The sequence below is a fragment of the Apteryx mantelli genome, chromosome 1 (assembly GCF_036417845.1).
Source record: "Apteryx mantelli isolate bAptMan1 chromosome 1, bAptMan1.hap1, whole genome shotgun sequence".
In the NCBI taxonomy this organism is placed as follows: Eukaryota; Metazoa; Chordata; class Aves; order Apterygiformes; family Apterygidae; genus Apteryx; species Apteryx mantelli.
This window is the reverse complement of record NC_089978.1, coordinates 164723458-164750664: the sequence shown is the minus strand read 5'-3', so window position 1 is coordinate 164750664 and position 27207 is coordinate 164723458. Positions and strand designations below refer to the sequence as shown.

At 52.6% G+C, this 27207-nt stretch overlaps 2 protein-coding genes across 8 annotated transcripts; one reads left to right on the top strand and one right to left on the bottom strand.

Moving 5' to 3' along the window:
* Positions 1–949: 949 nt before the first annotated feature.
* Positions 950–7532, bottom strand: MAFF (MAF bZIP transcription factor F). 2 transcript variants are annotated; one of them, XM_067309878.1, is made up of 3 exons: positions 7348–7532; positions 3482–3537; positions 950–3382 (listed from the first exon to the last, which is right to left on the bottom strand). In XM_067309878.1, exons 2-3 carry the CDS (start codon positions 3515–3517, stop codon positions 2969–2971), a joined length of 450 nt encoding a protein of 149 aa, XP_067165979.1. In that variant the 5' UTR covers positions 3518–3537; positions 7348–7532; the 3' UTR covers positions 950–2968. The 2 variants fall into 2 exon arrangements, with proteins under 2 accessions (XP_067165979.1, XP_067165969.1); XM_067309868.1 differs by having other exon boundaries at positions 950–3537.
* On the top strand, positions 6440–25956 carry PLA2G6 (phospholipase A2 group VI). Of its 6 annotated transcripts, none has more exons than XM_067309777.1 (18): positions 6440–6511; positions 6629–6847; positions 9727–9953; positions 10498–10713; positions 11513–11693; positions 13306–13493; positions 14780–14876; positions 15934–16116; positions 16334–16442; positions 17028–17180; positions 19087–19177; positions 20005–20168; positions 20703–20853; positions 21020–21156; positions 21833–21987; positions 22769–22936; positions 23967–24040; positions 24620–25956. In XM_067309777.1, exons 3-18 carry the CDS (start codon positions 9745–9747, stop codon positions 24762–24764), a joined length of 2421 nt encoding a protein of 806 aa, XP_067165878.1. In that variant the 5' UTR covers positions 6440–6511; positions 6629–6847; positions 9727–9744; the 3' UTR covers positions 24765–25956. The 6 variants fall into 6 exon arrangements, with proteins under 6 accessions (XP_067165878.1, XP_067165886.1, XP_067165900.1 ...); XM_067309785.1 differs by having other exon boundaries at positions 6510–6590; positions 6756–6847; XM_067309799.1 differs by lacking the exon at positions 6629–6847 and having other exon boundaries at positions 6510–6590.
* The last annotated feature ends 1251 nt before the right edge of the window (positions 25957–27207 follow it).

Below are 27207 nucleotides of genomic sequence, written 5' to 3'. Positions count from 1 at the left end.
CATTTGCCTGTTCCTGGGAGTCAGTGCCCAGAGGAGTGGCCTCCTTCTCTTGGAGCACTAATGCGGGGAATAAAGGAGAGTGAGGCCCAACAGAGTGGGGACCTGATGCTGTGTTGCCTCTTCTAGTTATTCTCCAGTGGAGTGGATCGCTGTTTCCCCACCTGGTTTGTCCCAGTAGGGAAGGGAAGCACTTTCTGAACTTGCCATGAAAAGAAAAAAGTTTGTGTGAGAGAAAACTGGCTCCTGCTCAGTTCTGCTCCCTGCTCGCTTCTGGCAGCCGTGCAGTACCACCAAACCTACAGCAACGCATGAACCTGCCCCTGCTCTGCTGCAGGGTCAGCCCCTGGTGGTGGTTTGCTTGTGAGAGAAGAGGAGGAGGAATGTTGAGGAGGCAACAGCCCCAGCAGGGAGCTCCCAGGCAGAGCAGACAACTGGGACAGTGAGCGACACGTAGCTCTGCAGCCACCACTGCAATCTGCCTAGCTGAGCCTGTTGCTGTGTTTAGCTCTATGATCTGGGATTTGCCAGGGAGGCATCTGCCATGGCCTTTTTGCCCTTTGAATTAATGGCTGGTCCAGGTCAGAGTTGGCTGGTTTGTCCTGGAGTTGTCTTGGCTAGATGCCAATACCTCGAAGGAGATGCTCAGTGTTAAACCTACTTTCTTAGCCCTTTCTTCCAAAGAATATAAATCCGTGCTGATTTGAAGAAATCATGAGCTGTGCCCCATCCTGAATCTTTTTTATGCACATTATCTTAATCATGTGCCCTGTGGAAATCTTTCTAGCTGAATGCTCTGATTTTCATGCAGGCTCACAATTTCAGCATGTTGGACATTGGAGGAAAAAAACCCCAAACCCAAACACCAAAACTCAGCTGTAAGCGTGAACAGGTGCTGGTTTTACAAAGACACAGCTCTATACTCTGTTCAAGAATGATTAAACACTCTCTCTGTGGAAAAAAAAAGAACTTGCTTTATTTGTAAAGTCTACAAAATACAGAGGAGTCAGGTAGGACACATACTGTAAGTCAGAAAATAAATAAGTATTTTTTGCTCTATATAAGTATAAGATAAAATGTGATTTGCATATATAAAATATAAAGTACGGCTCTGTACCAACATCCTGGCTGTGCCGAGAGGCAGAATGGCAAAGAGGACGTGAAAATAACTTATGTTCGTGCAATAAATAAACCCAAGAGGAGTTGGGGATGGGGTAGGGGGATGCTAACCATAGTGCCCTCTCCGTGGCACGGTGGGCACCTCTCTTCAGGGAGGGATGGAGGCTGCAGCCTAGTGTGGCTGGCGTGGCAATGTCTAGGCAAGGGCAGAAAGGGGCAATCAGATACTTGGCAGATGTCAAGAAGGGGCTGCCTCCTGTTACCTTCCCAAGTCTCCATGTTGCTGCCCGCATTTGTAAAACTCAACTCTTCTCCAGCACTTAAGCCTTCTGAAGAGAGAGCTATCCCAGGCTTGTGTCCAAACTATAGGAAAATCAAAGGGAGGTGCAACACTGCGCGAGGCAAGTCCTGCAACTCCCAGGAGCAGAAGCACTCTCTGTCCCTCAGTCTCTAGCCCAGCACTGCCCACCTTCAACACCTCCACCCCTCTCTCTGCCTCTCCTTTTTAGCCAGCCTCAACTCTCACTCCCTGGGGCCAGGACCACCTTTCCGCATGCTTTGTAGTCTCCCTGCAGCGGAGCGGAGGGGAACGTGTGCCTGGCTTTGTGGGGCCGTCCAAGCTGGCCTGTACTGAACAAAATAGTGTTTATTTCTGCTCCAGCTGCCTTCATTTCCTTCCTGCCGGTGTCTCTCTGTTTCAGAGCCACCCGGCCTGGCTGGGCTGCCACACCCCGTGGGCAGGAAGAGGTGTGAAGGATGTGCGTGATGGAGAGAGATAAAAGAGCACCTCTTGCTTCTCCCCTCAGCCCTCACCAGCAGCAGCCCAGGGCTACAGCGGAAGAAACAAGGCCAGGACTGACCCGCTCACCGTCTCACAGTTTTCCCTTCCCCAAGGTCCTCCCTTCCCTCACCACTGCTCCCTGTCACCTCCAGACTCCCCCAACCTCCAGTGTCACAGGCTGCCATGATGCTTTTCCATCTCCACTTACACTTACTCAGGCACCAACCCATGGCCACTTTCTCTCTCCCTCTGGCCTGCCACCTGCCTTTGCTGTCTCTGATCCCTTCTGCGCCAGAAAGCTCGAGGCTTCAGCCAGTGGAGAGCTGAGCCAAGCAGGCCCACAGCCTCTGCGCACCCATGGCCACACTGCCGCCTCTCCCATGTGCTGACAGCGGCAGTGGCCCACACAGGTCCAAGTCGTGAGGCTGACACTGAGCCAGACTCCAGCATTGATACACCCCTCCTCATCTTGTCCCTTCTGCAAAACTCTCTCCCCTCGTTTTCTCTCTGCCATGCTCCTGAGAGTGCCTGGCTTGCACTCAGCTCTCCTGCACCCTCTCCAAAAAAGAGGTGCCCAGGGTTTTCCTGCCAGCTTGGGGACATGGGACGCTTCCCCAGCTCCACTTGTGTGAGCATCCTCCTCTTCCACACGTACCTGCCTGGGCGAGAAGTGCCCAGCCAGGGGGAGGCTGCAGCAGGAGACAGGGAGGATGTTGGGGCTGGAGTTGGAGGCGAGGAGGGTTGCGGGGCACTGCCAGGCTTTGGGAGCCACTGCTTCCTCGAGGGGTCCCTGGCAGGGTCCTGTCATCCCTTCCCAGCACCCCTGCCGGGGCAGCCCTCCCTGCACAGGATGGCCGGCCCCAGGCAGTGAGAGGGCTCTGGGGAGAGGACAGGCTGCAAATCCAAGGGAGACCGCCATGTGGAGCAGGAAGGGATTTTTTGGGTCCTGGATCACAGGTCCCAGCAGCCACGGCAGGGGGTTGGGGAGGGGAGAGGGAGGCAACCTTCAAGTCGATTGGTGGGGGAAGGCGCCCCGGGGGGCCGCACCCGGCCGGGGGATGGGGGCTGGCACTAGGAGTAGGCAGCCTGGTTGGTGCCGGACTTGACGATGGTGATGACGCTGGCAGTGGCCACCTTGGCGGGGGGCCCGTGGGCAGCCACGGTGCGGGCGAAGCCCTGCAGGGCCTCGTACTTGCCGCGGAGGGTGTCGAGCTCCAGGCGCATGGCGGCGTTCTCCCGGGCCAGCTTGTCCACCTCCCACTCCAGCTCCATCTTCTGCTTCTGCAGCTCTTCCTTCTGGCAGACCCGCTTCACCCGGCAGCTGGCCGCGTAGCCCCGGTTCTTCAGTGTCCGCCGGCGCTGCTTCAGCCGCGCCACCTCCTCCTTGGAGAGGCCCCGCAGGTGGTGGTTGAGCTCCCGCACTGACAGCCCCATCAGCTCCTCGTCCGACAGCAGCGGCGTGTTCTCCCCCAGCTCCCGCTTCACCTGCCGGAGAGAGGGGTGGCCTCCTGAGACCCCTGCCACGGCACCCCCGCCGCTGCGGGAAGGGGAGCCAGCCCCCCCCGGGGATGCCCTCAGGCTCACCTTCAAGGCCTTGCTAGAGAGTCCATCCGTGGCCATCGTCTCCCCCCAGGCTGGCCCTGCCAAGGAGCAAGGAGAAAAGCTTGTTAGTCACAGCATGTTTCTGTCACTCCAGCATGGAGGACACCGATCTCCACCAGTCCGTGATGGCAAGGGGATGCTGACCCCTCTGTGCCCCCTGCCTGGCACCCATGTTTCCCCGGATTACCACAGGGCTGGGCATTTGGGAGCCAAATGACTCCTTGTTATTCCTTTTAAAAATACATAATAATAGCTATTACAAAAAAAGAGAGAGAGAGAGAAGAAATAATGCTAAACCTCCTGCACCTCCTTCGTGCTGCCCCGAGGTTGCCAGGTTGCCCTGCTCAGAGGTCTTCGAGGACCCAAAATGGCCCTGCCATGCTGCAAGGACATGGCAGCCAGGCCAAGCTTCCTCCTCTGGAGGGGAGGAAACACAGGCGAGAGTCTGCCTGGTGCTAAAATGAAAGTATAAGCCGCAACTCCATGGTTCTGGCTGCTGGAGTGAAACCAGCCACAAGCTCTGCCAGGCCTCAGCTGCCTTGTGCTGCCCAGGGCACCCACCTTCGCCACACACATGTGCCCGGTGTGCTGGCACGTGCCCACCTCAGCATGGGCACCTGCCCTGCCTGCGAAGTGAGAGCCCGGCAGTGCCCGAGCCCCCACCAAGCCGAGCCTCCGTGCCAGGACCTGCCGCGGTGTGCAGACACACCACCCCGCAGCCCTCACACCCCATCTGGCGAGCACACCCAAGGCTGCCGGAGGCTGAGGTCGAATTAATCAAGTGTCTGGAGAGGTCCCGAGGAGGGGAACAAAGGGTCTGGGCACAGCAGCATCATGTGGGTGGGAGAAAAGTCATCTCACCGTGACTCAGCACCGCAGGAGGAGAAGTCACCAAATCTGTGCCCATCCCCTTGCTGGTGAATTAATTTTTTTCCCTTGTCACTAAGTTATGAGGAGGGGGGTGGCAAGGGCTGGGAGCTTGAAATGCAGCCAAGTAGCATTTCCCTATCTCAGGCAGTCCCCCCCACAGAGGAGCAACCAGACCAAGTGAGAGCGAAAATGGGCAGAGGTGAGGGCTGGCTAGAAGGAGGAGATGAGGGGCGGATGGATGAGGCGAGTTTGAAGGTGAGAAGAGATAAGTCTCCACGCACGGGAAAGGGATTGAGGGACGGGCCCCCACCGAGTGCACTCCAAGCAGCAATAAGGTGAAGAGTTGGGAGGAGAGCAGAGAGGAAAGGTGGAGCTGGGAAAGCAGCGGGCTGAAATCTGATGCAATAAGAGCCGGGAAGCACGGGGAGCTGCACACAGAGGCGAGGGAACATGGTCTGCACAGCAGGGGCAGCCATGGCCTCCTCCACCGGCTGCCGGAACAGGCAAGCAAGGCTCAGGAGAGGGAAAGATTTCAGGAACTTACACAAGAGATGAACAAGATTTAGAAGGAAACAAATACAACCCAAAGCCTCCCATGCCTAAGTCAGTTCCAGCTGGGAGCAGAGCCGCCTTTCTCCCAGGTCCTTGCATCCTTGGCACGGCTGCAGGCCTTTTGCTTTGGACCAAAGACCCCGGAGGTGTGACCCCATGAGGGAGGCAGGGAGAGGAGACCCTCCCAGGTCTGTATCACTGCTGCCCTCACCCTGATTTGGACTCAGCATCAGAGATGGGGCTCAGAGACCATCTCAGGCTGGCTGCAGGCCCCAGAGCCTTTAGCTGGCTTTCAAAGGAGAGATCCTTCAGCAAAGTCAAAGCTCGATGTCGTATCAGGACCACTAGCACAGCTACACTGTGTCGAGGCACCGCAGCAAGCTATTTCAACTCCCTTTCCGTTGCCTGCTATTTCATTAATTTGCCCCTAATTCTGAATGGTTACAAATAACTTCTAGCCAGGGCTACTGAAGGCTGGGACAACCCACGAGCACTCAGGAAGGCAGCGGGTCTAATGGCACCTCCACAGGGCAGGACCCCATTGCCACCTGGTTTGTGGGCAAAAGCTTTCCCCAGCCCAAGGGGCCAGGATCTATCCCTCTGTACGGATGGTCAGCTATTATAATGCACCTGGATGCAGCTTCAAACAGAGAAGGAGAAGGACCTGCAGGGAAGAAGCAGATCCTTTACACAAGCAGGTCCCCTATCTACTGCTGTTCCTGAGAAGGGAGTGGGTGTGCTGCCAATGCTAACACACATGCCAGGCGATGGGGACACTTGGGCACCAGGGACAGCCTCTGGCACATCTGCACCACTGCACCGCTGGGACAGGGCACCCCACAGCCCTGCCAGCTCTGACCAAATCCAGCCTTCAAGAAACACAGCAAGCCCTGCTGACTTAAGCCACCTGACCCAACCGCAGGAGAAGGATTTATGTGCAGTCACGGTGGCACGACGGGCTGGATCCAGGATCCCATAGAGCACTCGAGGCACTGCTGGCAGCCTTCAGCACTCAAATGCACGAGCATGTGATGCTGATGGTACTTCTGCAGGGCTTGGGTACCTCAGCAGGACCTTTCCCTGCAGCTCCTATTTCTGATTGAAATGTGGGGCAGAGATGGCCAGCAGCATCCCGCTGAGCAGTGAGAAGTGCTCCTGCAGCTGCCTCCGGCACTGTGAGGAAGCAGAGGACTTCCCAGCTCAGCTCCTCGGCCAGGAGGTGTTACTCAGTGGGCAGCATCCCAGTGGGACCTGGCTCATGAGCCGGGGCTAGCAAAGGGGCCAGCTGAAGCTGAAGAGGGGAACATGGACGGGTGTAACACCAGCCAGGGAACGCCTGCGCTCCCGCTGGTCCCTGGCTTCATTTTCGCCCCGGTGAAATGGGACCTGCAGCCTCCCAACCTTTGCTCCCCACATTGATGTGGGCATTTGCTGCAGTGACTGTCATGTGACGTTCTGCTGAGCAGGAAAGAAAAAACAGTGTTAACCCTGAAGCTGTTTTCTGTGTTGCCGCGTAGGGCTGCTGCCTAGGTCCCTTCCTGGCCCAACTTCCTGCTACGGGTTTAAAGAAACAGCACTTGGCTCCCTACGGTACGACGCTTGCTATCAGTACTGCAGGAACTGCTAAAAATAATCCAGCTTTGGCCACCAAGTTGTCACCTCGTGGGAGGTAAGACACCACAGCATTTTCTATTTATATCCCCTTAGGATGGGAAAGACGCGTGAGAAGTGTAGGGCACCCACAGGCAAGTGTTAACCGCTGTTGCTGGCATCTTTCAGAAACAAAACATACGGTGCCACAAACAGATTTCCAAACTGTGCTATTTCCGGACAGAAGCAACCACCTGCCCTGGAAATGCAGCTACCTCGGGCGAAAAAGCAGCAGCGGCTTAGCGGGGAGCCAGAAAACGCAAGGCGAGAGAGGAGGTAAAGCAGAGCCTTGAGCTCTCCTGGGTGCGGAAAGGTCGGATTTCTCAACCCGAAACTCCCACTGAATTTAACCGGAGCCAAGAAAACAAAACTTGCGGGAGGCGAGATCTGCCCGGGGAAGGGAAGGGGGGGACGGGGTGGAAAATCCTGTGACGCCTGCTCCTCCCAGCCCCGCTCCCGGCGCGCCGGGGGCAGCCGCCCGCCTCCCTCGCGCCGTCAGCTCGGGCCTGGAGTAACTCGCGCGCCACGGGGAGGTTTCCTGCCCCGGCCGCCGGCGGCCGCAGACCCGCGCGCCGCTGCTCGCTCCCTCCCGCTGCCGCCCTCCTCTCCCGCCTCCGAAAACAGGGCCACAAAACCGCCCTGGGGCCCAGTAAAGCCGCCTGGGACCGGGACCCGGCGTCCGTCGCGGCGGGGAAGAAGCGCAAAGGCCGCGGCGGGCGGCCACGCGGCCCGGTCCCGGCGAGGCCAGCGGAGGCGGGCGGCGTTTCCGCACTTACCGCGCGGGGCTTCTCGGCGGGAGGCTTTGTGCCGGCTTCCCCCGGGCGAGCCTGGCCCAGCCGTGCGGCCCCCGGGGACGGCGGGGAGGCGAAAGCACGCGTGTCGGGGGGGGGCCTGGCGAGGGCAGCCGGAGAGAGGCGCGGGGCCGAGCGGGGCCCCGGGATCTGCTGAGTTGTAACGCGAGTTTCCTGGAATTACTCACTCGCAGGATTCTTTTCATTCATAAAAACACAGTCATGCGGTGACATCATTTTTTCCCCTCCCTTGTCCCCTCCCCGCCATGGCGAAGGCGATGCGGCCAGGGGAGCCCCTGCTGCCATCTTAGTGTCGGGAGGTGATTTTAAAGGGTCCCCTGAGCCCCCCCCCCCCACCGTGGGCAGGGGGACCTGCTGCAGGGGATTTGGGGTTTTGCTTGCCCCAGGAATTGGGGGGGGGAGGCGGGTGCCCCCCAGGGCAGTGCCGCCGGCTGCCCGGCCAGGGGGGGAGGCTGGGTGACCCTGTTTTTGCGCCCCTGGCTGCGAGACAGGGGCCGCGGCGTGCCCCGGCCGCAGAGGTGTGCTGTCGAGCTGAGCGCCTGGACTCCGGAGGAGCTGCGAGCTGCCGGGCCGCGGCGGAGAGGCTTGTGTTTATCATTAAATGTCCCGCCGCAGCAGCTCACGGAGCTGTTTATGGCTTTCCAGCAGAGCTATGAAGAGCTGCTCTTAAAATGTTTTACAGCTACTTTTTTATATTGGAAAAAGGAGAGGGAAAGGGCTTATTTTCCCGAGGTGGCTATCTGATGTCAAAACCGGTGCTAAAAGAGCGCTTGGAGGTAGCATCCCCCCTCCCAAGTGACTCCCTGGGGAAGGGGTGCTGTGCCAGGCCTTTCCCTGCCCACCGTGGGGGCACTGGCAGCGGCACCCTTGGGGGACCCTCGTGGCCTTTCTGGGCTGTCCCCCCTGGGGCTGGCCGTCACCCGGAGTCACCGGCTGGGGCAAGGGGGTTTGGGCCCTTTAGGGTTTTGCGGGGTGCAACGTTGCTCCTGGGGCTGCAGTGTGGGGGCAGCTCCCTGCCTCAAGAGCAGGGCCTGCACAGCCCCCGCCCACAGCCATATGCATGGATGAGTGTATGTGCTCGTATGCATATGTGTATGTATGCATACATAGGTATGTATGCATGTGTGCAGACTTGCATGTTTATGTGTATACATATGTATATATGTGTACATGTATATGTGTATGTGCTTATGCGTATGCATGTATGTATGCTCATATGGATACATATGTATAAGTATGTGTATGTTTGTATACAAATGTGTATATGCATGCATATATGTATGTACAAACAGCTACTGCTTGGGAAAAGCTTTCCTGCTGCCAGTTTATTACACAAGCTGTCTGGAACCAGGGCAAAGGAATGAATGCAGCCACCACCCCCTCCTCCAACACTAGAAATTTAGAATTTTTCCAAAATTTAGGAAAAATGCGAGTCTGGGAAAAGGGCTGTACCCGAGATGAGGAAGGGCCCACCTCACCTAGAGAAATGGCGCCCTTGCCCCTTTAAGAAAGGAAGGGTGATCCCCGCCCCTCACCAAAATGGCGGCCGTGCCGCACGCGGTGCGCACTTCCACCCCTCACCAAGATGGCCGCCGGCGGAACGGCCATTACGTAACGGCGCTCCCCTCCATCAATCACGCAGCAGCGAGCTGTGTTTTCCCCGCCCCCGCCCCCTCCCCGCGCTCGGCCGCCTCCGATTGGCCCGCTCCAGGGGCGGGGCGGCCATTGTGGGGGCGCTCGCCGGTGTCTGCGCACGCCGCGGGCCGTTGGCGGAAGTGCGAGTGCGGTAAGTGCGCTGGAATGCGAGGCGCACCCCCTTTTCCCCCTCCGTCCTTTTCTGTGGCCACGCGCTGAGGATTGTGGGAGCCCGCGGCGCTCGGCGGCGGGTGCGAGGCGGGAGGCGGGAGGCGCCGCCCCGGGGCCGAGGCAGCGCAGCGCCCCGGCGTCTCCTCCCTCTCCCCCTCGCTTCTCCCTCTTCGCCCCTCACCCCGGCGGCTGGCGGCTCTCCCAGGCGCAGGGGCGAGGGAGGCGGCGGGGCACCCTCCCCACCCCGGTGGCGAGACGGGGCGGGCTGGCTCTGGAGGGTGATTTCCGTCCCCGGCCGAGGTTGCTGTGTAAGACTGTGAGTAGGAGGTTAAGGGTGAGAAGTAGTTCTGGGGCACGGAGGAGAGTCTCGGACGCCCTTCCAGGAAGAGATAATAAATAAAAGCTCCTGTTCATACTGGATTTCCCTTCTGGTGGTTATTTGTTGTTTCGGTTCTTTTCTTGCACTGGGTTACTAAGTTCACGGAGTGGGAGGGGACAGTCTGGCCCGGGCTAAGTTTGCAATTGGATTTCCCTCAGGACTGACTCTCCAGAAAGATGCAGTTTCTTGGCCGGCTTGTGAATACCATCAACAGTGTCACCCAAATATTTACAAACCCTTACCGGGTAAAGGAGGTGACTGTTGCGGAATATGCTACTCATACCTGCTTGAGGGAAGAAGGCAGGGTGACCCTGTATAAGAATGGTCTTGCGCGCTCCTGGGATTGCCTGCTGGTGAATCCCCAGAGCCCACAGGTTGCTTTCCGGTAAGTGACAGACCGTCCTTTCCTGATTGCTATCCAAGTGGGAAATTAAAGATGTGAAATGGTCCAGTCTCAGGACCACAGTGCTTCGGGTCTGTGGGTGTGGGGTGAAGTGTTTCACCAGCAGGTGGGCTCACTAGAAATGGGAGGTTGTTGTGCATGCTGGTGAAAGAGTTGTCAAAACAGCCTGTGAGGATGAGGAAGGCATCACCTGACTGACTGAGTTTAAATGCTGTGGAGAACAGGCAACCACATAATAAGCACTCAGGTCTGAATGTCTACAGATGCATCCGCTTTTACTCATGCCCTTTACTATTTTAGGATCAGGAGCACAGGATACTTGAGCCCAAAAGTTAACATTCCTCAGGAAGAATGAGGCTACTCTGGTTCCCTAGCAGACTCTCTCCTTCACTTGGAATGAATCTGCCACATGACAGGGAAGAAGAGGAAGGTCCCTAGCACTAATGTTTGGAGAACTGTGTCTCTCTTTGAGTGGGACTTGCACTGCATTTGCCTTTGCCTTTCTTTCCTCTTGCCTTTCCCCCAGGCTCTTCCAGCTTGACAATGAAACAGATGCTGTTGTGCGTTTTGAGCAGTATGCCAGGCAGCTGCGTCCTTTCTACGAGAGCTCTCATCAGCCCTTGTCATTGGAGGTTCTCCAGCAGCTTAGTGACTGCTTCCGCAACCACCCCAGCTGGTCATCGGCACATGTTGCAGTGGAGATTGGCCATCGCGAGAGCTTCCGGCACAACCATGTTCTGAGGCAAGAGGCAGTGAGGGATCTCCTGTAGGCCTAGTGCTGGGAACAAACTCAGGAGGGGAGGCTAGGCAAAATTTGGGTACCCCAGTTTGCTGTACCAATGCAAAGTGAGCTGCTTCTTGGAGAAGCTTAAACCTGCAGTTACTGCAGTGGTTGAGTTTGCAAGTGCTGACCTTGGTATCTGTCTTGTGTGAATAACAGAAATAATAGCAAAGGGTATCTAATGGTCTCTGTGCAAGTTTACTGGCGGTCTTTGGACCTATTGACATTAAAGCCCAGACTGCTGGTGTTTGAGCTAAAGGAGCGAACAGATTTGCTAGAAGCACGAATAAAACTCTTAGAACCCTCATGGAGCTGCTCTTCAGAGGGTGTTGTGGCACTGTAAACCACAAGAGAGCAGGTAGGGTAGGACTGTCTTTGTGGAAATGCACAAGAAGAAGAAGGGCACAAGCCTTTCTTCTTTTTCCTTGGGGAAATCCATTTAGGAAAGGGCAGGAAGGAGTTAGTGGACTGGGAGATTTATCTCAGCACCTCTTGGTTGCTGACTGTAATCTTGTGTCTCCCTTTCATAAGGGCAGTGGGAGCTGCCTGGTGTCTCCATGATGGACAGGACAGGGGGCTGTGTGGCAGGAAGAGAGCCTCTGGCAGGGCTGGGACTGCTTGGTAGCACTTCCTTGTGCTCCTTCCCTGGCAGGAGAGTAGGCTTTTGTGAACCTCGATGGTTTGTACCAGCTGGGCCCATCACAGATGTTGAAGAAGGTATCTTTGAAGTGATGTCACATTGACTCCTCTCTTCTTGCAGCTGCGTGAACAACACAGACAGTGAAGAGGGCTGCACCCCACTGCACCTGGCATGCCGCAAGGGGGACATGATGTGCCTGCAGGAGCTGCTGGAGTGCCATGCACGGGTGGACATTACCGACAGGAACGGGGAGACGGTTTTCCACTACGCTGTGCGAGGGAGCAGCCCCCAGATCATCGAGGTGGGAGTGGTTTCAAAGCTGGGAGGAGTGGGACTAAAATGGATCCCCTCTATGCTGTGAGGGGAGAGAGAGGAAAGTAGCTCAGGGATGCACACTGGGGAGAAGAAAGCTAAACTGTTTCACTCTGCTGCAGCATCATGTGAGTACTTGAGGCTGACTTCAGCCCCTTTCTGCCCCCTTTACTGGTGCAGCTTCCCATGAGTGGACCCCAAATTCCAGCCTGCAATGGGGCAGGGATATAAAGCAACAGATTCTTCAGAAAGTGTCCTTTATTGGCATTTGCTTCAGGCCTTAGTCCTACTTTTCCTCAGGTCCTTGTCTGTCCCCTCTCTGTACCTTCCCAACAGAGCTTTTAGCTCTGGGTAGTGTGCTCCAAAAGGTACCTTTTGGCTCCCATAGGGCAGCACATATTGCCTGCCAGCTAGGAGAGCCTTCCTCAGCTCTCCTGAGCCTGAAGAGCTTGTTGACTGAACTGAGCGGTCTTGCACTGGGGACAGCCAACAGGGCCTTGAGGCAGAGGCAGTTTGAAGCCAGAGGCTTTCTCAATTGCTGTGAGGTGTTGGGCAGAGTGACAGGGTTCATAAGGGCGTGAGTGGCCTTTCACATTGGTTCCTTAGGTCTATCAGTTCTGAGCGCAGAATGCGAGACAGGCTCTTGCCTACACCTGCATCCCTCATGATTGCCCAATACCTGTTGTGACATCTCTCCCTCTGCCTGCCAGACTGTGATGGAGTTTCCTAATGTGTGACTGGGGAGGGATGACGATCAGGACTTGCCATGCTGTGGAGTAGGACAGTTAGGACCTTTGTGTTAAAAAGATATCCTCTTCCTGTGTTTTACTTTGGTGCCTGGCTTGTTTGTTCAGAGATGCTTTTAGTTCTGATCAGACTCTTGCCTGTTGCCTTTCTCTCTCAATTCTTCACTAAACCGGAGAAGGAAACTCTAAATTCTGGCTTTTCTTGTGCACAATGAGGCCTGCAGGGTTTCTTCAGTATGGCAGTGGAGTGTTTTTGTGTAACAAACCAGTCAGCAGGTAACACATCTGAAACTTACAGGGAGGAGAGGAAAATTCCTTCAAACATCTCTCCACATGTATATTTTAAACAGAATCCTGTTTGGGGCTGCAAGCAATGGTGGGGTTGCATGAGAGGCTAAGCTCCTGCTGTCGACTGGCCATGGTAATTGATGGGGCTACAGCCGCAGAGGAAGCTTCTGCTTTCATTTAGGGCTCATGTTCACTTTGGCCACCTTGGCTCCTGCAGTGTGACTGTTCTGCAGCTGGCAGGTGGGAGTCTGCTGGGCTGTGGTAACACAGTGTTCTGGGTTGTGTGAGCCCTTTCTCTGGCTGAGGGGTGTGTGTTCGGAAAGCACATGGGCCAAAGGAAAAGAGCGCAAAGCGTAGCAATCAACCTTTCGGGAGAGAAAACAAGGAGCACTTTAATAATTACCATGTTGGAAGTAGGGGTTAAGAGGACAGGCTGTGGTGTTGTCAGGAACCCAATGCTCCAGAGTCTGTCCTCGGACTTCAGGGAGAGAGACGGTGGGTGCTTTCTGTGTCTTTATCTGGGTGGGTGGGTGACTTTTTTTTTTTCCCTTTCTTTCTTTTTCTCAGCTCCTGGGAAAAACCCCAACTGTTGGCTTGGACCACCTGAGCCATGAAGGGCTGACCCCTCTGCATCTCGCTTGCCAGCTGGGCAAAGAGGATGTGGTTCACTCTCTGCTGAAATGCCGTGCCAGCTGCAGCATTATGGGGACACTGGGCTACCCCATTCATGTGGCTCTGAAGTACTCCCAGAAGGGGTAAGTAACCTCTGGGCCTGCTAGAACAGAGCTTTTCCTCTTTTTAGCGGACCTGTCTGCCTGCTCTGGGTTGCTCAAGGCTGGACCATTTTGGGGGCAGTGCTTGGTAGGCAGGTGTCCTGTGCTGTCCTCTGCTGCATCACCGGGCTGGCAGAAGAATAGAGATGTGCTGGTATGGGAGAAAAAGACACTCTTTCAGAAGAAAGTTATGTTTTTCCGTGCAGTCTTCTATTTTTTCTGTCTTTCTCCTGATGTCTGATATTAAAAATATATAGAGATAAACTTGGGGGAAAACTAAAAATAATGTTTGTGGAAAACCTTTTTTTGCAAAATGATCTGTGAGGGAATGATTTAGCAATGCTTAAACAATATTGGTACTGCTGTACCTCCATCTTTCAGAATGCTCTGTCACTGGTAAGCTTTCATTCCAAAGCCTTTCATTATTCCTGCCTCTTCTGGGCCTAAGTTACTGCTGATCCTTAATAACACACTCTGGAACTGAATCAAAAGACATATGTTGTTCACTGCCTGATTTCGTTTTTTCCTGGAGAAATTGGAGTCTCTTTTGGGTGCACTTTATAGCCCTTATTTTCATACAGTATCTCAGCCCTACAGATATTGCTCGTCTAGTTTGCAAGTCAACAATAACTGCTGCTAGCTGGGTTTTTTCAGCATTTTGAAAAGTGCTTTCCTGCAACAGAAATACAGTCACAAGCCAAAAATATGCTCAAGTCCCTTATTTTGCAGTGTGGCTTGATCTTTGATACATGATTTATTTGGTGAGTGTATACTTACTTGTTCCTTAAGTCTACCTAGCCATGCTTTCTAGGCGCTAGACACTAGTCTAGTTGCAATATATGTGATTTCTCACTCCTAGGGAAGTACACAGACTTTTAATTTGTGTAAGTATTTAACTATTTTAGTTTTCTCCCCAAGTTTTTGGGGGAACAGCGGGGAGAGGAGAATTTCCTCTCAGACCTTCAAAGCTTCCAGAAACACCACAGTCCTATATTGGAGAAAGACCCGGGTGTTCCCCCACAACTTGAAACTGGGAAGGGATTCTTCTGCTTTCTCTGCATGCTGTGCTGCTCATATGCTTCCTGTCGCTCCCTTCCTTTTTGAAGAGAGTGAAATTTGCTGCTGAGTAGCTTAAGGTGTCACAGAGTAGCCTGCTGCTGCCATAGGGTTATCTGAAAGGCTCTGGGTGGGAGGCAGGTGCTGACATGAACAGAGTTCTTGAATTGAGATGACTGCCACAGATCTCTTCATCTCATTGTCTTTGCCAGGTGTGCTCAGGCCATCCTTGAGGCAGATGCCAGCCAGGTTCACTCCAAGGACCCTTGCTATGAAGCCATTCCACTGCACTGGGCAAAGAAGGCGGAGGTAAGTAGAGCCAACTCCATGGCAAGAGCCTGTGTTGCCACCCAACACTCTGACAGCCGGTTAATTCCTTCCACTGCTGGCTTGTCCCTTTCCTGCATGCATGTTTAGAGCCTTGGAAGTGCCAAACTTCAGCAAACTGCCCAAAACGCAGTCCTGCTGTGGAGGTGATTGAAACTGTTTGATTCTCCTTGTCCTGGGCTGATCGGTGCTGTTTGCTGTGGGGGATGGAGTGGTGGAACCTTGCAGTGAAATGAACTGGCTGGCTCATCCTAGTACTTTATCCTTGGCTGTAAAACTGTCAGCTTGTTCCTTTTCCCTCTTTGCTGGGGGAATTGTAGCACTGTTGCTAGACTGTAGTTACTCCTGGGGGGAGCTCTGCTCTCCCTACCTGCCAATTTCAAGGAAAGCTACTGCAGACTGATGTCTTGGCAACTACAAGGGAAGTGTGAGGTAGGCACAGGGTGGTGACATGTGGGTTATTGTGCGTCTTTTGCCAGAGATGGCCTGATGAGTGATGTGATATGCTGTGCTGGAGCACTGGTATAGTACTCCTTTCAAGCAGAGAACGTCCCTATGGAAGGACCATTTTCCTCCTGCAGTATCAAATCCCTCTCAGAAGCCTCTGGTAGAGGGACTGAGCAGACATAAGTCTGCTTGGCTTATAAAGAGGAAAAGATCAAAAAGCAAAAATTTTCCTCCAGTCCGCAAGGATTTTGGCCCAGGTAGGGATTGCTTGTTGGTGGTTTCCCCCCACCCCCCCTTCTCTCCATTGAGCTTAGCTGTTTTTTATACTTGCATATAAGACCAAAAATATCCAGAAGCTTTAGCCAGATTGTGAAAACCACCAGGTAATTCTCTGCTAAGTGACAGAGGAAACCTGTCTCCAGTGCTTAGAATGATGCAGCTGGCTTCTGCCAGCAGTTGGGTCCAGGCTAAGGCTTGCTCCTCTTCACCTGCTTTGCTTGCCCCTGAGATCTCAACTGTTTGAGCTTCCAGGTGGTTGTCCTCACGATTTCTGTTTCTCTTCTCAACCTGGCGCATTCATGCCTGGGCACAGATGACGCAGCTGCTGCTCAAGTACGGCTCTGATGTGAATTTTATCAGCCGGACAGCTGACATGGCTCTGCACGTTGCAGTCAAGAGGGGCCGCTTTGACTGTGCCATGGTACTGCTCACAAATGGGGCCCGCACCAATGCCAAGGGTCAGGATGGCAACACTCCGCTGCATCTGGCCATGAAAGTGAGTTTTCTGCAGAGGCTGCTGGAGAGGAGAGGGTTTTTTCCTGAAGGGCTGAGGCAATGGCAGAGTTCTTTGAAGTCCTGGCTGTTGAGTGGGGGGATGCATTTCATGGGGTGATTCCCTATGAGTGCTTTAGCTAATGAAAAGAGGAGGGAGGGATGGAACAATATAGCTGAGGGGAGCATGGCCCTTGACTGAGCTTTCTCTTGTCCCCTAGCATGACCATCTGGACATGATCAAAGCCCTTGTTGTGTTTGGAGGGGATGTTGAAATCCCCAATGACTTCGGGGAGACTCCAGGGCTGTTGGCAGCCAGGAGCAGCAAAGGTGAGAGAGCCCTGCAGAGTGAGCCTGGCATCCTGTCTCCCTTGTTGGCCAAAACAGTGTCTTGGGATAGTGAAAACAGGCCAAGTGTGGGCAATGCTTCTCCAAGATACTCTCTCAGCTTCCAGTTGCTTGTAGTGTAGGCACTTTCTGAGCTAGTGGCATAGGCTTTGTATTAAGTCCTTGATGAATTTCTCTTCTGTGAGACAGAGATGCAAGAGGAAAAGCTGGCACACATTCCTCCTCTTCAAGCTGTGGTGTTGGGCACTGCAGGCTCACAGCAGGATGATGCAGTGCTGCTAAACTCCCAGGCATAAGCAGACATGGGCTGTTCTTCAACAGCAAGAAGTGTGTGGTGCACGCCCCTGAAGCTGCACAACACTGGGTACCCCTGCTGTGCTCAAGTCCTGCTGGGTAGTGATAGGGGAGGGATATCCAGGGCATATTTTTCCCTTTCCTCAGGTCATTCCAGAGGTTTTTTTGAGGGCCAGGGCTGCTGTGGATTTGGCAGCACACCCTCCCTCCCTGCAATGTGTGCCTACACTGATTCTCTTTCTGATCTCTGTGACTCCCCCTTCGTCACCTAAGGTGCGAACCGGAAAGTGCTCTTAGACCTGCTGCAAACTGTAGGGACTGAACGCTGCCACCCACCCAACACTGACTCCCCATGTCTGGCACCATCTGCTGCCTCCTTCTTCCTGGAAGGGCAACCTCCCGCACGGAGCAGCTTCAACAGCTTAGGTAATGCCTTCCCTGGTCCTCCCTTGCTCTCCTCCCTTCTTGCTTCACAGTCCTCTCAGATCTCTTCTCCAGACTGCCTACACTCTGGAGGCTGTCTCCTAGCTCTGTTTCTTGTGACTATCCTCATTCAGCTGTTGCAGGATCCAGGCTCTTCTTTCTTTTCCCCTGTCTAAACTCGTAAACTCTCCTTTTGTTTTATAGACCTGACACAATGCAGCTGTGTAAAGAGGAAAGGGAAAACTGATTTCCTCACCCCACTAGAAGCGGTGTAGGCCTTATTTGCCTATATGCACTTTGCCCACTGGGTCATGTACAGATAGGGAAGTACTTGCTGGTCTGCCTTGAGGACATCACAGTGTCATGTCAGCTGGCACAAGGAAACTAGAAGTGCGTCTCATTCAGGTTCTGGAGATCAGCTAGGAGAGGGAAGGGATGAAGCCTGAGGAGCAGTGATCCTCGGCACTGAGTTCACATTATGCATAGGAAGAGTCGAGCTCAGGACATGTGGCTGTGTCCTAGCTTGTACTCTGTACTGCCCATCCAGTCCGTGTGAATAAGCCCATGGGTCTATACTAGGTGTTTGGGCTTTCCTCCTCCAGGAAGCTCCATAGCTCAGGCTGAGGCAGTGTGAGCAGTTACGGAGTGGGTGGTGGGTGAATCAAGGTGGGACACATGAGAAAATAACAGCCTCTTCTGGTCCAATTCCTCTCTCAGCTTGGTGCTCTCTGGTGCAAAGGGCCCTTCCTTGAGGCTAGAGGAGAATGTCCCCCTTGGCCCTGGAGTGTGTCTATGTCTCCACAAGTCTCACCAGGACTGTCTTCTGACTGGTTTTATGAAGGTGTCTCCCCTAACTCTGATGCACTGACAAAGTGAGGCCCTTTTCAGCGTGGACTCTGGCCCCTGAAGAAACTCCTGACCATGTTCCTCTGCTATTCACGGCCACCTTCTCGGCCTGGGCACTGGCAGCAGTATTTGACTTCTTTTCCCCTGTTCTTTCTTCTTTTTGGTTTCACAGGCTGGCTTCTCACCTAGGCCGGATTGGTCCCCTGCACCCAGGGTGGCTTGGGCTTACATCAACAGAGGGGTAATGACAAGCCACCCTGTCCCCAGAGCTCTCCTGCCTAGGTTACCTTGCAGGAGTAGATTTAGGTTTTTATCTCATGGCTTGCAGTAACCTGTATAGTGGTCATGCTGCTAGACTCTGCCTTCTCTCTCGCCTACTTTGTTCATCATCTGCTTTTGCAAGTTCTGCCTCTTTGCCAGTATGCCTCCAGCTGTCTGCTCTCAAGGATGGGATTTCTTCTCTTTGGTGTGGGGTTTAATTTGGGGGGGAGGGGGGAGAGTGGGGTATCTGGTGGCTATGGGTGAGACAACTTTCGTCTCCTGCAGGAGAGGTTTTATTTGATGGCGAAGGGAGTTGGATATTCCATGTGATTATGGTAGAAGTCATTTACTGCAGGGGTGGGAAGTTCAGGTACCCCAGCCAGCTTTCTGGGGGCAAAGGAGAGAAAGTAAGAAAAATAACAGAGTTTTCTAATTGATTATAACTTGGACTAATATCTCTCGGAAGGGCTTGCAAGAGGATTCAGGTAGCAAAACAGTATCACTAGGATAAAACCAATTCTTATGTCAGCAGTTGGGGAATGTTATGTTGTAGTCTGCCTGGTGGTGGAATGGGTTTCCAAGGAGCATCTGGAACATTAGGAATAAAGTAGGGGAGGTCAGGAGGAGGCCCTCTTCTGCTCTTTGTGGTCCTACTGCTGCAGATGAAGTGAAAACCAGTTTTGAGTCCCTTTCCTCTGTAGCAGCTGTAAAGATGCCTGCATCTCTCTCTTTCGCTCACTTTTTCTTTGAATTTTTATTTATTTCAATTTATTTTTCCTCCTGCATATTCATGGCCCTCTAGGGTACAAGGACCTTCTCTATGTTTCCACGGCGGTCGGACAGTTGTTGAAGACACCAGATGTTGTGGACTCACCTAGTGAGGGTGGGAGAAAGTAAGTGAGAAACAGCTTGTGTCTGGACTCCTGCGCAGCTTGAAGGTGAAAGCTGTGTATATGAATTCCTCCCCACCCACACCTTCCAGAAGACTCGGCATCCTCAGAGCTGACATTATTTAGCGTCCTTAGATACTGCATTTTTTGTCAGAAATTCCCCCTTCTCCCTGTTGTGGTAAAGCTCTGTTCTTATAAGTGAACTTCTGTTCCTGCCCACAGCTCTGGAGCTGCGGTGAAGCCTGGACTCAGCAGGTGAAACCCCTGCTCCATCCCTCCCCTGTGCTACTGGTCACCAAACACTGTTTTGTCTTAGTGATTCCCCATCTCCCTGCACTGCCCTGATGGTTATCCAGCTCCTTTGCAAGCTTGAGTACTGCCTTGGCAGCATCTGCACCTCACCTTGGATGGAGCAGAAGGAGGGTTGGCACTGAGGTGGTCAGAGACCAGAAGTGCTGCTAGTATGGATTTCAGGTTCTCTTTTTGTTCACAAGGCAATATTCATTGCTGTGCAGTAAGGGACTTGCACATGTTTCTAGCTTGTGAATGTCTCCCTAATGCAGGGGAAAGTTAGAGATGGCTAAAAAGACCAAACAGTGTTGTGCCGGATTTGATGCTTATTTGGCCTTGTTCAGGGTGGGACAGAACAGTCTTACCTGTATCTGAGAAAGCACTGCTGGGTTTATTCATGAGCTGATTTTATTGTCCACAGCGGTGTTCTTGTTACTGGTCTGTTTTCCCATCCCCGTAGGTCGTGTTCTCATGTGGTGTACTGTAATTTGCAAGCAGTCCCATAGTTCCCCGTCAGCCTTGTCTGTCTCTCTCTCCAGTCAAGACCGCCTCCTGTGCCTGGATGGAGGGGGCATCCGGGGCCTGGTGCTCATCCAGCTCCTCCTGGCTATCGAAAAGGCTGCGGGCCGTCCCATTCGTGAGATTTTTGACTGGATCGCAGGCACCAGCACTGGGGGAATCTTGGCCCTGGCCATTGTACATGGTGAGGACAGTGCAAGTAATGGGTCCGTTCTCACTCCTGTGTGTCCAAGTGTTCCTCTGCATGTGGGGAGCAGAAGATGTGGGTTGGAAGCAGTCCCAAGAATGCACGCTGAGACTTCTTGTCCTGCCTAAGAAGGGAAGGGATGTTCACTAATGAATGAAAGCCTGAGACCTGTTTTTTGTGCATGCTTCTCATGTCAACTGGTCTTGAGCAGCTTTCTGGATTTCAGGAAGGCGTGTGGAAGGAGTGGAGGAGTGCAGTGTTCTGTTTTTCCCCCTCTCTCCAAGGTGGCTTTGCAGCAGGGTCATTGGCACTTTCTGGCAGTGGAAAACTAAGCTCCAAACTTGTGCTTTTTGTTTAATCTTCCCAATGCTGCTGAAGTCCAGGAATGTGATGGGCAGCCAGGGGAGGGGATGGGACTGGGACACCTCCCATTGCCCACTGGTCCTGGAAGGTCCAAGCTCTGACACTCTGTTTGTTCTGCCTGCCCTTCCTTCCACCCTGTGCTCCTGCTGACGCTGTTGCCTGTCTCAGGGAAGTCCATGGACTACATGCGCTGCCTGTACTTCCGCATGAAGGACATGGTGTTCCGGGGGTCTCGGCCCTACGAGTCAGAGCCCCTGGACGAGTTCTTGAAGAAGGAATTTGGGGAAAACACCAGAATGACAGATGTCCAAAAACCCAAGTAAGTCCTGCCTGGGGTGGCATTGATTGATGCTCTCCCAAGAGTACTGTGGATCAGATGTTCAGACTGTCCTTAGAGCAGATCTGGAGCAGCGTGATGTGCAGACAATTGGAGCCATAAGTATGTTTTCCATATTATCCTTACTCTGTCATGTTTTGTCCCCCAGGGTCATGGTGACAGGGACACTGTGTGACCGGCAGCCAGCTGAGCTCCACCTCTTCCGGAATTACCCTGTACCAGAGACAAAAACCTCCACAGAGTACAAGACAACTGCATCTTTCAAACCACTGACTCAGCCAGAAGGTAAGTGCTGACATAGTGCAGTCCAGGCGGCTGACTGATTAGGGGTCCTTCCCTCAAAGACAGGAGATTGCTGATTTCTCCTCCCCTTGCTCTGAAAGTTAGGATCTCTCTGGAATGGCTCATTCTTGATCTTGACTTAGTAGCTTGGTCCTAGAGGTGATTCCCTCTTCTCCCCTTCCCTCCTACCTTTGCTTCTCTTGTATCATGAATGGGGCAGGCTGTTGAGATTTGCTGGAGATGGGGGTTGCTAGAGGAGGCCTGAGCACAGTCAGTACATTTTCCTGGGTCCTCAGGAGCTGGGTAACCTGAAAAGGCTACATAACTCTGAAGCATGCAGCTGCCTCCAGCTTGCTTCTTTTTGTCTAGCAAATGTAACTGGTTCACCCTCATAGTAGCAGCAATGAAGCTGGTAGAGAGTAAATTTGGCCCAGAATACATGGGAAGTGATGAGAACAACTTTTTAAACCAAAATAACCCCCAGACTTGCATATCCAAGCAGAGCCCCTACTGTTGGAAGGAAGAGGCACAACTATCTGGGGCAGAGTCTTCTGGGATCGCAAGCATCTCCCTCCTGGCTGGTTTGCCTTGCGCAAGTGAAGAGGGGGTACTCATTGCCCTAAGTGACACAGGAAAGATGCTGAAAGAGGCCCATCTGCTCCTTTCTCTCTCTCTGCAGACCAACTGGTGTGGCGCGCTGCCCGCTGCAGCGGTGCAGCTCCCACTTATTTCCGGCCGATAGGGCGCTTTCTGGATGGTGGGCTGCTAGCAAACAACCCAACCCTCGATGCCATGACGGAAATCCATGAGTACAACAAGACGCTGATCAAGAAGGTGAGGGAAATCCTGGCCCTGGCTGGTGGTATCTGAGACTTTATTGGCTCCACTGAGCCTTCCTTGAAGGAGGAGATGGTTTGGAAATGGATGCTTCTCTAGTGGAAAAACAAGCTAGCATTGCAGTAGCCTGGAGGGGTGTGTGGAGGGGGATCTGTGTTGGGAATGGTGACTTGGAGGTGAAATACCTCTTGTAGTAAGGTGTATGAGATGGGGAGGCAGAAATCATGGGGGAAGTCTTTGTCTGTTTGTGCTACTTTAACCAAGGAGGGTTCAGTTGATGGTTTTTGTGGTTCATGACACAGCTCTGTGGGTCCTTTTTCTGCCCCCAAATAGATGGAGGAGATGATAGGACACTCTGCACGGCTAAAGAGTGAATGCCTCCTGTGGTTTGACCAGATGCTCAGAAAGATGACTAACTACAGGCAGTAACTGCTTCCTGTAGCCAGGAGGGGAGGTTTTTCCCAAAACAGATACTGAGCCCTTGGCACTGGAAGAGTTGGACCATTTCACAGCCATCTGCCCCCAGGATTTATCTGTGGGGTGATCCCATGGGGTTAGATGTAGCAAGAGGTGTAAGGGACAGAAAGGTGCAACTGTTACCTTGTGAAGCCACCTAGGTTATGCCTGTCTTACCAGGCAGTACTAAAGGGAGGAGATTAGGGAGGGGTAAGGGAAGAGAAAAGGCTTTTGAGCCTTTTGCCATGTCTTATGGAACAGTCTTGGGGAGGCTCTACCTTAATTGTTGGTCCTTACAAACAAACCTTTTATTTGCCTGCAGGGGCAGAGGCAGAAAGTAAGAAAACTGGGGTTGGTGGTTTCCCTGGGGACGGGGAAGCCTCCGCAGGTCCCGGTGAGCTCTGTGGATGTTTTCCGCCCCTCTAACCCCTGGGAGCTGGCAAAGACTGTCTTCGGGGCCAGGGAACTTGGCAAGATGGTGGTGGATTGTGTGAGTACTGGGAGGCAGGGGACGGTGGGAAGGAGCCCTGGGCTTGCTTGTGAGAAGGGAGCAAAGGTTTCCCATGTTCAGCTCCTTCCTTTTGGAAGGAAACTGTTTCCCTGGAACTACTCTGACCATGGCCAGTTCAAGGCACAGATGTAGTAGTGGGTGACCTGAGAATTGCTGGAGCAGAGCAGGTCTGAAGCCATGCCTGCCTGTTCCTTGTTTCAAGCGCCAAGGGAGGATGCAGTTCTTGCAGCAGCTAATGTGTGCGAAGGGCTGTCGTCAGTGACTCCTAGGAAAGTGAATTCATGAAACTCCTGAGTACTGCTTCCTGGAGGTGTTGAATGTCATCTGAGCAACCTGGACAAAAAAAATAAAATCAAGCCTCAGAAAATAAAATCATTTGCTTTAAGGAAAGCTTTGCTACTGCCATTGTGAGAATTAGCAAATGTTTGAAAAGTGGGAATATCACTAATAAAGAGCAGTAGTTCAGAGCTGTGGTTAGGTGTGTAATAGGCATATGTTCTTGCATGCTTCAGAAAGAAGCTCATTAAGAGGTTACAAATGAAAACAATTCAAGTGAATGAAAGCCAGAAAGATCAGAATTAAGGTTCTGGATGTAGTTTTAATTCTGTTGCTTTATCTTCTTTCATCTTCCTAAAGCCAGAGAATACCTGGGAGGGTCCCTCTGCCTCCCTTGTCTTTTATGTCAGGCCTCCGTGGGAAATTGTCCAAGGATAACCCAGATGACCTGCAGTGGTTGCAGACTCTACTGTTGTTGAGCCTGTGGGATGTAAATGGATAGAGATAGACCAAGGAAGTTGTGATTTGGAGCCTCCCAGAGGTTTCTTTAGGGGAATCCACTCTTTGCTGTGATGGAGGGCATCTTTGCCAACCAGGAGGCACTTGCTTCTGGTTCTCTCTTTCCCTCTGTGGCTTGTGCAGTTCAAGTTGGTGCCAGGGGAGCGGCTTGCAGGCAGGCAGAGGGAGAGGAGCGTGACAGTCAGATTCTAACTGTGGGCCTGTTCTCCTGCAGTGCACTGACGCAGATGGCCCGGCTGTGGATCATGCCAGGGCCTGGTGTGAGATGACAGACGTCCCATATTTTCGGTAAGAGCTTCCTTTCCACTTTCTGCACAGAGCTTTTTTTTTTTTTTTTTTTTTTTTTTTTTTTTTTTTTTTTTTTTAGCCCTCTCCCTTCAGACCTGGCTGCAGCATGCATCATCCCAAATTGTGCTCCCACCAGAGGATTGCCTGCCCAGACCTGTCTCCCTGCCCCCTCGCCTCATGCCTCTGGCATACTGGAGAGTGCTGTAGCCCACTACGTGACCTGACACACTGGTCATACTTTGTCCGGGATCACTCACAGGGGGCTATGAGGGTGCGGTCTAACAGGGTCCTTTGAGGATGTGCATCCTGCCCTATTCCACCTCAGGGTACCACACAGCATGCTTTGAGACTCCTGTCTTAGATACTGTCAGTTGCTGAGTCAAGGCTCGCCATGAGTGGCATCTTGGGCCTTGAAGGAGAGGCAAGGCCACGGCTCTACTCTGCAAGCCTCCTGGATAAAGGGGAAGTGAGTGCCTGGGACAGCGGGAGCCAGTTTGCACAAGTCTCGTGCTGAGCGTGTTTTGCTGCCTTGTTGTGTTGGTGTCTGCCCAGCTGGTGATATTGTCCTGGTATACACAGGCTGAGTCCTCAGCTGCACACAGACGTGACGTTGGATGAGGTGAACGACACAGTGCTGGTGAACGCCCTCTGGGACACCCAGCTTTACATCTACCAGCAGCGGGAGCAGTTTGAGCAGCTGGTGCAGCACCTTCTTGCCCGATGACTCACCTGGAGCTGCCTGTTCTGCATCCCGATGGCAATGAGCAGCAGTCACTGAAATGGCTGTGATTTGTCTTGAACCAAGATGTTGGGGTGAGGGAAGGGACTACTACTAATAATAAATAGGAATTAATAATATTTAATAGACAACAGGACACATACACATGTATTCCAGGACAGCTGTGAAATGCTCATGTGTGGAGGACTATTCTCTTTGTACTGTAGCCCAATCTCTGGTATTTGAGCTTGAAGCCCCCCCCTTGGTGTTGCTGCCCTGATATGTGACTGTACATCCCTTCCCAGCAGCTGGAGCTCCCACCTATCTTGTGCTTCAGCAGTCAGAGACTGTCTCCTGTCTGTGCAGCACCTCTAATGGCAAAGCACCATGCACCTTCCCACATCACAAAACAGGCCAATGCCAGGTAAAGCTTCTAGGATTAGCTTCCCTGCTTGGGCCAAGGTGTTTCAATGTGTGTAGTGTGAGGAAAGGAATTCTTCTTCCCTCAACACACCCTATTTGAAGGGGTGTAGGAATTTTGCAACTTTCTCCAGTAGATCTGGACACAGAATAGTGCAGTTGGCCTTGGGAGAAGGGGAAAACTTTTGTGAATCACTTATTCTGTAGCCCTTTCCCCTTTTCCCTCAGAGACAGGTTGGCAGCCCAGGTTCTGACTGTGCTTTGTGGGGAGCAGGCCCCAACAGAGGTGATGAGGCTGGGAGGTGTGTTCTGATGGCTGTTTTGTTCCCTCTAACTTGCTGTGATACTCTTTGCACAGGCTTAAGATAAGGGACAATATCCTTGGCTCAGTAGGGAGATTACACTGAGTTAATTGGGAGAGTCATCAATTAGTTGATTATTTGTCTTTATTCTTAATGTGCAATTGAAATGCTCTGAGATCAATTCCTACCAAATAAGCTGACTGTGTGAGAAGTTGGATTTCTTTTACTTTTTTTTACTGCTGAAAATCTCATCATGATTTCTTCGCTACTCAAAGTTTCTGCAGTATGTTTTGCAGTATTTATAAATGACTTATGTATCTGTTTAGAGGAGTTTTGAGGAAGGAACTGGAAAAACTGGAACTGTGAATTCTTAATATTTTGTCTTTGACTGGAGGGACTACTGCTGTGAACAGTGCTTCTATGCAAAGCTAACGTGACCTGAAATAAAGAGAGGCTTGGATTCAGTTCCACTGTAATGCAGCCCATGGTTGTCTTGTGTCTCTCATCCTGCAAGGTCCCAAAGGGACTCTGAGCTTGTAGTCTGTGCATTTCCTACAGGTAGAAAGTAGGAAATTGGGGACCTTGAGACATGGAATTGTGCCCTTTATGTGGATTGAAGAAATGAATGGCCTGTTTCTTAAGCCAGGCCTTGGGGGTGTTTGTGTGGTGTGGGTGCATTGGCTGTCCTACAAAATACAGCACTACAAAGTTTGGCTTATCAGTTGCAGCCAGTGGAGATGCTTTGGGCCAGCTCTGATGTGAGGATCCACCTGGACTTTGGCCAGGCATACGAAGAAACACTGAAATCCCTCAGGATACAAATGACTAGAGATAGAGCTTTAGTTTGTGTTATCCCCAAAATGATTGCTGGAAGAGGTAACTGCTTCAAGATTGATTGGCCTGGTGCCCACTGGTACCTAGGGGGCATGGCTGACAGGAGTATGGGTGCTGATTGAGCCATGAATAGGGCTAAAAACTGATTACCTGCCTTCTGATCTTTATTTTCACAAATGAGGTTGTGGACTAAGGGGGTTATTAATATGGAGCAAAGGTTTTATTTTCCTCACATGATGGAGGGGCTTATCTTCCTGAGGAAGGTGTCTCAGCTGGAATATTGAGTACAAAACCTTGCATCTCAGGATGGAGAGAACAAATGCTCCCTTCTGCTCTTGGCCTGCGACTTGCGCTCTCCCCCTCTCTTTATAGGTCTGCACCATCTGCAAGAACTTCCCAGGGTGATGCTGTGCTTGGGATCCTGGCAGGCATGGTTCAGGCACAGGCTTGTGCCTGAAATTAGGGAGCCTCAGTGAGACCAGGAGTGGGAGGGAGGCTTGGGACCCAGAAGGTTGAGACTTGGGGTGGGGGAAATACTGGGCAGGGAAGGAGTTAAACCTATTTTGAGCTTTACTTACTTTTTTTTCCCACTGCTATCTCATTGCTGCCTGCAATCACAAGCTGACAGGCATCTCCTGACTTGCAGTACCTGTGGGTGAGGTACCTGAAGATGCTCTGCTAGCAGAGCGAGGCTGAGCAAGTGATCTCATAGCAGTGGGAGTGGTGGAGGCAGCAAGCCATAAGGAGGTTATTCTGGCAGGTGGCTGGCTCTGCAGGTGTTGGGATGGGACGGAGGGGGGGACTGGTACTGAACCAGCAATCAATAATTAAAGGAGACGGTCACATGCCCTTGCTGGCTGTTGCAGGATTCCTCTCTCCATAGAGTCTGGTTA

Coding starts and splice junctions, on each gene's coding strand:
- MAFF (XM_067309868.1), bottom strand. CDS start 3,517: ATGGCCACGGATGGACTCTCTAGCAAGGCCTTGAAGGTGAGCCTGAGG.
- PLA2G6 (XM_067309777.1), top strand. CDS start 9,745: ATGCAGTTTCTTGGCCGGCTTGTGAATACCATCAACAGTGTCACCCAA. Junction 16,117..16,333: donor CGCTGCATCTGGCCATGAAA/GTGAGTTTTCTG, acceptor CTTGTCCCCTAG/CATGACCATCTGGACATGAT. Junction 21,157..21,832: donor ACCACTGACTCAGCCAGAAG/GTAAGTGCTGAC, acceptor CTCTCTCTGCAG/ACCAACTGGTGTGGCGCGCT.